The following is a 10,820-nucleotide window of genomic DNA, read 5'->3' as shown; positions in this document are numbered from 1 at the left end:
GGGGTAAGTGATCAAGCAAAGACCTTCCCTGTTTCACCTGTGGGTGCCTAATCCTATATTTATCCACTGAGGTAAGTGATGCGGTTTTCAGACCTTTGGAGCAATCAGTAAATTCAGCCTGTACCTCTGGAAAATGGAGCCACATGGCTAATTTATTCTCTAGCCCTGTTTGGAAGAGACAAAGGGTGCTTGTAACCTCTGTGCTTGGGCCTGTTTTACCAGCAGCTTTTAAATACACAGTGTTATGTGTGACTTGAGGCGACCATAAGTGGAAATATTGTCTGGAAATGCTGCAGCCTTCTTTCTGAGTATGTGCCATGGACCTTGGTGACAGCATGTACTGAGTGAAGTTTAAACATACATGTACTCAAATCATACAAAGTCACTTTTCAAATGAAACTGCAGTACATATAGATAAGGCATGACCTGTACATGACATATCTTTGACTAACTGGGGGCTGACAGGTAACATGAAATTAAACTTACAGATTTTCTGTGATTTTCAAAAGGCTTTTACTAGTCAATGTGCAGTGTTATGTGGGGTTTTTTGTTTGTTTGAAGTGGATTTTTTGTTGTGATACAAAAATACCCCTGCTTCCTTTCCGTATCTGGAACACTCCCATCCAGTGAGACAGACATAGCTACACAAGGAGGAAACACTAGTCAAAGTCCCGAGAAAGGCTGATTTAAGGACTAAAACATGACATGAAATGGACTGCTAATATGGTTAATACTAACATATATAAGCACCTTGCATGCTGATGGCCTAAAAGCAAGGTTAGAAATACCATTTTCATAGTTAAAACTGTAGTCTTGATACAGCTGCATGGTCTCTCTTTTCAACTCAGACACAAGATTTCTGTAGTGGTTCTTCTAGCACAGAGGATAGACTAGTGATCCTGAAGGCCCGCTGCCTGCAGCCATAGGTTGGAGTTCTGTAATTTTCTCTTCTTCTAATGGAGATAAATTAAAATTCCTACAGTCAGAGCAAGGACCTCAATCCACTTTCTGTAACAGTACCGTTTAGTCCTGGCATCTTGGGTCATGCAGTCCCCTCAGCTCTTGTGCAGTAAAGTACGTTTGAAAAGGTGTGTGGCCAGTCTGCACTGAGAGCCAGCGGCACTTCTTGCAGCAGTCTATGTATATTTAAAGAAAATAGGTGCTCACCAACACAAACAGAAGTGTACGGTATCCTTTTCAGCCCGGAACCCCAACCCTGCAAGTTATTGCATAACCATAGATCACTACAACCAGGCAGCTCCAGCAACCGGAGAGAGAAGGGCGGGAGCAATCACCTATGGAGATTCACTATTCGCTCAGACTAAACAACTCCAGTTTAGTATCCCTCCTTATTTAAATGACCTCATTTGGTAGGGGAGGTTTAGACTTCAGAGCAGACAAATATAAACAAATGATCAAACAAGAAATGAAAGAAAGAAAGAAGAGGAAAAACATTTATAAATGTCACTGTCCAATGTCTTTTCAATTTAAATGAAATAAGATTATCTACAAATATCTACAAATATCTACATGTATCTACACTGTTTGCAGATATGATTCTTTGGTTGTCTTCACTTTTTTTCCTACACTGCAACTATCAAGAAAAAAAAAAGCGTTTGTATAATCTTTGAAGGAAATAATAAATATAACAACTTCATCAAACGTTTGACCAAAGCTTTGGCACTAATCAGTTTACAGATAACAAATCATACTGAAAACTCTGATATAACAGCGGCAAAGCAACAGAGCACATCCGAGAGCCATTTCCCACTGACTAGTAATAAACACAAGGTATTTTACATCAACCTTTCTGAGAACATTAGTTATGGTTTAGTCAGACACTAAGAATCTCACAATTCACTGCAAATGTCAAATAAAATACATATTTCTTGCACAAGTCTTTTTTCATGGATCCAGATATATTTTTTTATAACAGAAAAAAAATTACATAAAATATTCATGTTAGCCTGTATCCCTTCTTAAACCCTTCCAAAAAGTTTTGGAAGCCCGAAGCCCAAAGCCCACTGCCAAAGACGGTATAAACATTGCTATTAACACTGCCACCTGCACAAGGGAAAGATTATGTTTTAAAAGGTTTGTAGGGAAAAATGCACAAACATGGATGAATAGAGGGCTTCAAAAAAAAAAAAAACCCAAACCAAAAAAAACCCTTCTTTTCATAGAGTCATGTGGAAGAATCAGAAAAGTGTTCATAATACTGTATACCAACACAGCTGAGGAGCTGTTCAATACCTTCTCTGAACACAAAAGGACGGCTGTTCGGTGAACATCTGACAAAAACCACAAGCCAGCTACTCAAAACACATCACTGGAGAAACTGTGATGAACAGGCCCATCTTTTAAACAATAAGGAAAGACTACTGAAGGAAGATATTAAAGGAAAAAAAGAAAAAAGTACTTACCAGCTTTAAGAGGGAAGATGCAGCAAGCAGGTAGGTGCAGAATAGGTGCTTTGGGACTACTGCAGTTTGGGTCAGCCAAATATAAGGGGTGAGGCATTCTGGGAAAAAAAACCCTTAAGTTCCTCTAAAAGGCACCTCTCAACGGGAGAGCATCAAGAGCTCGGAAAAGGATGTAGGAAGGCAGTACTGTGAGGCTGCCTGGGAAGCAGCCAGTTCACAAACTATTGCTGAGAATACACAGCCTAAATTCTGCAGGTATTCCCCCCACCCCGAGGCTGTTTTTTAAACCTTAGCATCCATCGTTGTGAAAACAAGAAGCTGTACATGGCTGTGCTCTTGGCCACGGGCTCTTCTCAACAGCTCCAGAAAATGCTGTTGTGGTTAAGCCGCCCCAATGAACCCCAGAACTCACAAGCAGGTCAGGACCGGAGGAGAAGCAGACAATTTGTTCTGACAGTGAAGATTCAAAGCGTTCCCTTAAGCTAAACCCTGCTTCCTCTGACAGACTCCTCAAAGAACCACCTGAACCAACTGTGAGGGAGGCCATGCGTGCCCGAGGTAAAAGAGAGACATCGACACGTGCAGAATTACGCTCCATCCCCGGGGGGCCCGCCGCTGCCGGGGGCTGGTGTCCGCTGGTGCTCACAGCCAGCCCCGCAGCCCTCCCCGCTCGGCGCTAACGTTACACATCCCGCTGGGCTGGGAAACAGCCGCGGCAACGCCAAAACTGGCGGCAACACCGAATCTCCCTCAGACAACCCGGCAGGCGAGTGAGAAGGGGGCAAGTCACCTCACCGCGGCCGCTTCCCCGTCCTCCCGCCGCTTCCCAGCGGCCCTACGGTCTTCGGTGCCCGGCGCACTCGCGAGGCATCCGCGAGAACGGAGGCGCGGGGATAGGGAGATAACCACATATGGCTTCGTTTATCAAAGTGCAGCTGCGGGTCACACCGCGATGGGAAGCGCCCGGCGCGCCCCGACCAGCCTCCTGCACCCCCCAACCCGCATCCCGCCGCCGCCCGCCCTCACGGCCCGCCGATGGGTGGGGAGCGGGACGGTGGGGGGGGGGGGTCGGCTTCCTGCGATTGGGCTCTCCGATTGTCGATCAGGTCAAGGTGGCCTATCAGCTCACTCGTAAGGCGGGAAGAGAGGGAAAGGCGGGAAGGGGGGGGGGGAAGGACGGTAACGGTCGCGGCACGCGCGGCCGCCGCCGCCAGTCTCTCGCGCCGTCGGCGGCTCGGCGGGGCGCGCGCGGCGCCGTTATCTGGGCCCGTAGTCGTAGTTGGCGGGCGCGCCGGCCGACGAGTACATGTTGGCGGCCGCCGCCGCCGCCGCGGCCGCCGCGTTCATGTGGTGGTGGTGGTGATGGTGGTGGTGGTAGCTGTGCCCGCGGATGCCGGGGAGGGGGTAGGGGGCGGGCCGGCTCTTCGCCCCCAGGTAGTGGTCGTAGGCGGCGGCCGCCGCCGGCGGGTACTTGTAGGGGTGGTGGTGGAGGGGCTCCGAGGCGGCGGGCTCCAGGCGCAGTTCGTGGTGGGGCGGGCTGGGCCGGCCGGCGCCCGCGCCGCCCAACGGCACCAGGCCGCCGCCGCCGCCGCCGCCCGGCAGCGCGGGGCTGAGGACGCGGGACATGAGCTGCTGGTGCGCGGCCTCGGCGTGCAGCGGCGTCCCGCCGGCCGCCTCCCGCTCGTACTCCCGCCGGCTCTCGGCAGCATCTGCGGGGGCACACAGCGTCAGCACCGCCGCCCCCGACGGGCCGGGCTGCAGGTAATCAACTTAAATCAATTAAAAAAAAAAAAAAAGAAAAGCGGCGCGCGAAGATAAAAGCAAGGCTTGCAAGCGAAGTGTGCAGCAGCATGCAGCAGGAACCGGGGCTTGTGGGGCAGGACCTTCTGACTGCGATAAATGGAGCTGAATTGACTGACAAGCTGGTACACGCCTGAAATTTTTGCAATTGTGTAACACTAAACAAATACAGACTTCCCTTTATTTTGCAGGCCCGGAGTGTGTTGGAAGAAAGGCCCTCGGTTGTCTTTGCAGTTGTTTGCTCTGCGTAATGGAAAAGGAGTCAATGGGCAGAGGTGCTGTTCGACCTGACTGCAGCTCCTGAATGGGAGCGGGTCGGCCCTGAACGCGCTGCTGAGGAGCGTTAAAAGGGCAACGGGAGGAGGAGACAGTGGCCCTCACAGCATCCCTGCCTGAAAAGCTGAACCTGCTGCCGAAAAGTCAAAAATGGGACACTAAAGGAAAAGGGCAGTGTCATTCAAAGCAGCAAAGTTGCTTAAGCACAACAGCAGTGAGTGTTTTAGACCTAGGAAGAACAAATTAGGCTACGAAGGTGGCTACTTTTGTTTAAAAAATAGGTGGTAGTGCAAAGCTCATTAGCAATGGAGCCGTGCCCGCTGCAGGTGGCTGTGCACCAGCATGGTGTGCAACTCTGGCCCCAAGCATGCACGCGCTGAGGCCGGCCGTGCAGGCCAGCAGGTCCAGGGTGACAGGCTGGCCCAGCCGTTGGGGGCTCTCACCTTTCTCTGTCCCGTTCTGGTGGGCTGGGGAAGAGACTGGATTCCGGGATCTGGCAAAAGCGCTCATTAGAGGAAGGGCCCCTGGCCTGTGATTCCTGGGCCTGGAAGAAGGAGAGAAGTGATACAGAGCTGATGGTCCAACAGAATGAGCACTTGGAGCATTGCCGCTGTGAGCCGCAGCTGGCAAACGGGGGCCTGACCCAGTGTCCCCTGAATTCCATGCAAGCCTTGTGCAAGTGTAAGCCGGGCAGGTGCATGTGAAAGTGGGGTGCAGTCAATACTTAATAAAGACACAGCCTTACCAGTCCTCAGGGTCACAGTCTCTGAATCCCTTGGCGAAAGGGTTGCTGGCAATCTTCAGCTGCGTGATCTGTGAGGAAAAGCGGGGTAAATGTCTCAAAGCAGTTTGCACGGGGCTCCCTGGTCAGACAGTGAGGGTGTCCCTGAGTGGGCTTTGGGAGTCAGCAGTGCCTAGTGTAACAGAGAGGGCCCAGGTGGCCGGTGGAGCCAGGGCACGCTCTGCCACAGAGCACAAACGTGCTTTCCCTCTGTTAGAAAATGCGGCTAGTACGCTATCTAATAGGAGTTCAAGGCAAAGGGAGAGGCAGCCCGAGTTGGCTGCAAAAGCTGTGTAAATGCACTTGTAAGAAAATGCCATATTATATGGGTCACCACCGGAGCAGCTAAAACAAATCACTGGATAAATCATACTTATGTATTTATTTAATTCGCCAGGGAGAAGGCAGGACATTTTCTATATTTAAGCAAATCCACGGATAAAGTATGCGATTGTGAGTTTCCGGAATGGGTTGAAAAACAAACGTTAAGCCCCTCAGTGACAGTTCCAGCCTTAGAGGTCAAACTGATAGAAAGCAGGAGAGAAAGAGCAGCTGTCCAGAGCCATCAGGCAAATGCCAGCCGGGGAGGGACTCCGGAGCCCCTTAAAGGCACAGCCTTGCTCCGGCCCCCGCCGCCTCTCTGGGGCGGGGTGCCGGTCCGACCGCAGCATCCCGGGGGGACCCGGGTCGGTTTGCTCGGAGCCACTGCAGAGGGTGGCACCGCCAGCGGCTGCTCGGGGACAGCCCCGCGATCCAGCCCCGCTGCGGGGCTGCGGCATCAGCGCGGAGCGAGGCGGTTTTGGAGCAGCGCTGAAAAGCCCCCGCTATGAAATCGTATTTGCACTCGCGGCTGGGATTCCTGCTCTTCACGTTACGCTGATGCGATTTAAAGCAGCAATTGGATTAACTGCTGCCCAGAAATCCGCATCACATTAGGGGGGCTGGGTCGTTTTGTTTCGTTTTGTTTCTTTTTTTAACATACAATTGTATTCCGGGGAGGAACAGACCGCTACGAGTTTAGAGAAGTAAAATAGCAGGTTTAGCCAAACAAATTGTGAGTGACGTTTCACAGCGGGAAGCCTGTAGTTTCCAAACTAGCCCCAGTCTCGGGTTTACATAGGTAATGAGGTCCCCCCGGGCGGGGGGAAGCGGGCGATGGGGCTGGAGCTCACGCCGCTTCCTCGGCGCGCAGCGATGCAGCTCTGCGCAGCTCCCCGGCTATCGGGTTCCTTGCGCTGCCCCGGAATGGGTTTAGCAGACGGGGAGGAGGAGGCAGGAATACCCCCAGACACCCCCGCCACCGACGGACACCCGCAGCCCGGCCTTCTGTCCGGGAGCCGGGAGAAGGGGCTGAGCCAGCGCCCGGCGCGCCCGCACCCCTGGGACCTCCGGGGCGACACCCCCCCCCCCTTTTTCGTTGTCTCGGGCCCCGCTGCCGCCTCACCCGGTGGTTCTGGTAGGCGGTCACGGCCGTGAAGCGCGTCTCCTCGAAGACGAAGGTTTTGAAGTTCTCCTCCGCGTATTTCTCGCTGTCTTTCCGGGGGTCCACGTAGACCACGTGAAAACGCGGCTGGTATCTGTGCATGGAGTTCAAAATGATCTGAATGATAAAACGAGCAAGGAGACAATAACTGATCCAGGCGGAGCATCGAGAGAGGAGAGCGCAGCCCCCGGCCCTGCCGGCTCCCTTGCCCGGGGGCAGCCGCGGGGCTGGGGCAGGCCGGGGCCGCGGAGCCCCTGGGGAGGAGCGCGGGCAGGGGCACCCCACGGGAATCACGGCGCGGGGAGTTCCCCCCCGGGGCAGCCCCGTGCTCGACACCTTTTCCCGGGGGACACTTACATGCCCGTTGTCATCCAGCAAATTGTTGGTCAGTTTGAGCTTATCGAAAGAAACGATCTGCTTCATCCACTGCGCCCCTTTCGCCGGGGAGTCCGGGTGGTAATGCACCCTCCCGGGGGTGGCGGGGTCGGCTTTGCCGGCCACCAGCCAGGAGGAGCTGTGGAAGGCGTACCTGAGGGAGGGGAAGGCACCCTCAGCCGCAGCCCGGGGGCTCCCGCCACCGTCCCCCCGCAGCGGTTCCCCGCGGCCCCGCAGGACCCGGCCCGGGTGGATGCCCCCGGCCCGGGGAGGGGGAAGCGCCGGCTGCCCCCCCAGTCCCACTTCCTACGGCAACAAGAGGAGAGAGCGCTCCTCCACAGCCAGAGGCGTTGCGGGGGGAAAATAATATCTTATCAGGTCCCCGATGGAACTGGTGGGAGAGAAATCTGCAGGGCGGAGAAAATGCACAGCTACCTGCGCAGATTTGGCAGAGAAGCCACAAAAGCTCCTCTAAAAAAACGGGTGGAAGGGAGCCCTCTATACAGTAATGTTCTGGCTTTAAGTGAAGAGTGGAAAGTTAGTTACGTGTAGATTAATAGCAGGTCCAGAGTTTCGCAGCCTTGTTTCATTCTTTCAAAGTACATATTCAACTGTAACATTTAAAACAGAGAATCCAATCTTCTATATGCGTGTTTACTTTAAAAGCCAGTGTTTGCACAGGGGGAATTAGACACCATTGGACTCGAGCAGAAACATTACTTTTTAAAGATATACTCAATTGGATGTTATATATCCCACTTCCCTTGACAAGCAAACATTTCTAGGACGCCCTGAGAATTTGGATATCTGTCTAAATATTTATATATCGGACCCTGTGATTCCTACGCGGGCTGCCTGCTCGGCGTCCTGATCTGAAGCTAAATACATAATGCGCCTTTCATTGTCTTTAAATTAAAGGGGTTCCCAACCAGACCGCATCGCTGCCTTGCGAGTCACCAGTTTCCAAGACCTTCCTACGCTGCCGCTGGAAACAAGGGCAGGGTTTTGTGGCTCAGATGGCGGGTGCCTCTCCAGAGCACAAAACCCGCTCTCTTCACCCAAGCACCCAGCCAGCTCCCTGGCGGGCATGGCACAGCCCCGGAATGCCCACGGGGCCAGCACCAGTGGGCCACCTGCCCCAGCTGAGAGGCTACGGCACTTGAGGAGCACGGGGGGATTTTTGTTAGGGGGAATGGGCGTTTGCTGGGTAGAGATGTGGAGCAGTGGGATGGGGAGGGCTTTTCTGGGCAGGACAAGGCGGTTCCTGCCCTGCCACCCCGCAGAAACATGTGCATCTGCCTGCCCCGCACCAGTCTGGTCCCAGCCGCTGCGGGTGTTGTGAGAAAGCCAAGGGGGACCCCGTGGGTCTGCGCCTCACACCACTCCTGGCCCCAAACTCGTTGCAACAGTGTGAAACAGACCCCAGGGCAGCCACATCCCGTGTCTCATCCCTCGTCTCGCACCAATACGTCTCAGGCCCAGGGGCGCATCCCCGAGCCCCGGGAGGGGCAAGGGGCGGGCAGCGACCCGCCAGTCCCTACAGCGCCGAGCATGGCGGGGCAGGCAGGGTGTTACTTGCCGGTATCGCTTGTCATCCACGGGGACGAAATCCATAAGGAGCATGTAGTCAGCCATAGGGTCCATCCCGAATATCTTCACCTGGAAGGTGGGGAACATGCGCCTGGCACAGAGAGGAGAGAGAGGAGAGCTGAGCTGAGGGGCAGCAGGGAGCCCCGAGGAGCCGGTGCAGGTACCCGCACCCTCCCCGGGCCAGGGGTGCTCAGGGCTGGGTGAGGGAGCCCTGCAGCCTTCCCGGCCCTTTCCCTCCAGCTGCCCCGGCGTACGCCTGGTTGCAACGTCAGGTGCCCTCGCAGGAACTGCCGGCTGAAACGGGAGGAAAAGGCAGATGCAGCCGGGCAGCATTAGGAGAGGGGCTGCGTGTCCCTCAGCCCTGGAGGACGAGCTGGGCAGTCCTGCGTTTCTGCTGGCTCCAGGGCCGCTTGTGTCGGACACACGAAATGCCCCGCTGTGGCGGGACGCAGAGGCCAAAGGGGGAACAAGCAACACAACTGCCTTTGCCGTGGGGAGACACAAGTGAAAAGAATTTCCTCCTCGCAGTTTCCCCATCCTTCCAGCTGACCTGATTTGAGGTAGATGCAAGGCACTACCCCGTCTCCGGACCCACACTCAAGCCAGGGGCAGAGCCCCGGGAGGCTCGGGCAGCCTGTGAGGGCACGTCTAAAATCTCCTGTGGGCAACGCGAGGGAACCGAGTTCCCACTTCTGCAGTTTCTGCCTCCCCAAATCTGCCCAGCAGTTACAGCAGCAGTGTGGTCCCCGGGGCCAGCGGGAGACCTCCCGCAGCCCGGAGGGGCAAACGCACCCCCCCGGCGGGCAGGGACTAGAGGGCAACGGGGACCTCCCAGCGAGTGAGCTCCCGGCTCCGCTTCGTTGCCAGAACCCGGTCAGGCTCCCGGTCCCCGTAAGTGTGCGGGGCAAAAGCAGAGCGGGAAGGAGCCCGCAGGTTGGCCCCCGGGGCTGTTCCCACTGCTCTGCTCCGCGCAGGCCCCCGGGGACCCCAGTCTAAGCCAGGGGCGCGGGTCCCACGCTCAGCAACGGCACGACCCCTTCGAGGGGCTGCGGGGCAAATGCGATCGGAGGTGGGTTAAGGGAAGGGGCTAGGGCGGCCCCCCCCGTCCCTCCCTCCCTCCCTCCCTCTGCACACACCGGGGACAGGGCCCGGCCCGCGGCTCCCCGGCGGGACACGCCGAAGATGCGCCGTCGCGCCGGGGCTCGTTACGGCTTCGGTTTTGTTTGATGTAATTTTTTTTCCCTGTATTTTTTTTCCCCCCGAGTAGGAAACCAAGCGAGCGACAGCGGGCGGCATTCCGAGAAGGGGGTTTGCAGCCGTTGAAAAACCAAACTCCCAACACCCCCCGAAAAAACAACCCGATCAAACGCGGACATCGAGAGCCCCCCCCGGGCTCATTCTTGGGGGGCACGGCCGGAGCTGCTGTGCGTCTTCCCGGGGCTTTTTTGGTTGTGCGCCGCTGCTCTCCGCCGAGGAAAGTCTGCCTGCCAGGGCGGTGGAGCAACGGGGCTCTGGCCCCGCAGCTCCTTCCAGTCCGGGCCCGGCACTGCCGGGCAGCATCAGGATCGGGCGGCTGCGTCTCCCTCTCTGTAACGCTTTAGCAAACTCTGGAGGACGTTTCCAATCGCTCCCTCTGTTATTATTATTTTAAAAGGTGTTAAAGCCCCCATTAGCTTCAGTTCCGGTGTTTCTTGTTTTAAAACTTAGTTTTAAAACAAACAACCCGAGATGATAAGACCCACCTAGACAAACAGCAGGGCCAGCCCGGAGGCGCTGGGAGAGAACAGTGCCTTCCCCGAACCTTTCCCTGCTGGTTTTACCCCGTTTTGTCCTCTTTTTAGCTGCATGTCTGGAGATTTGTCGGTGTCGTAAAGTAAACGAAGAGGAGGGAAAAAAGCCCCTGATTCAAATCGAGTTGGTTCATTTCCGAGCCCTTTTGGAGTGGGGTATTTGCAATCCTTTCGCTGTCCCGGGAGAGCGAAGAACGCCAGATCGAAGAGCTCCTGTTCGCAGAGAGCCTCCGCCTGGAGCCTGAACGACCTTTTCCGCTAAGGAAAGCAGCGCCGAGCCCGGCGCCGGGCTCAGGGGCCGC

General features: G+C 55.4%; 1 protein-coding gene across 6 annotated transcripts in view; it reads right to left on the bottom strand.

Moving 5' to 3' along the window:
• Positions 1-328: 328 nt before the first annotated feature.
• TBX1 (T-box transcription factor 1) overlaps positions 329-10,820 on the bottom strand; it is a 19,063-nt gene continuing 8,571 nt past the window's right edge. For all 6 annotated transcript variants that reach the window (XM_049805996.1, XM_049805994.1, XM_049805995.1 and 3 more), the window contains 6 exons: positions 8,718-8,819; positions 7,121-7,292; positions 6,725-6,880; positions 5,245-5,312; positions 4,943-5,043; positions 329-4,132 (listed from right to left, as the gene is read on the bottom strand). In XM_049805996.1, the coding sequence (XP_049661953.1) occupies positions 3,681-4,132; positions 4,943-5,043; positions 5,245-5,312; positions 6,725-6,880; positions 7,121-7,292; positions 8,718-8,819 (1,051 nt within the window). In that variant the 3' untranslated portion in view covers positions 329-3,680. The remainder of the gene's footprint in view (positions 4,133-4,942; positions 5,044-5,244; positions 5,313-6,724; positions 6,881-7,120; positions 7,293-8,717; positions 8,820-10,820) is intronic.

This window comes from Accipiter gentilis, chromosome 7 (genome assembly GCF_929443795.1).
Source record: "Accipiter gentilis chromosome 7, bAccGen1.1, whole genome shotgun sequence".
Classification (NCBI taxonomy): domain Eukaryota; kingdom Metazoa; phylum Chordata; class Aves; order Accipitriformes; family Accipitridae; genus Astur; species Astur gentilis.
This window is presented reverse-complemented; position numbering and strand designations above follow the sequence as displayed.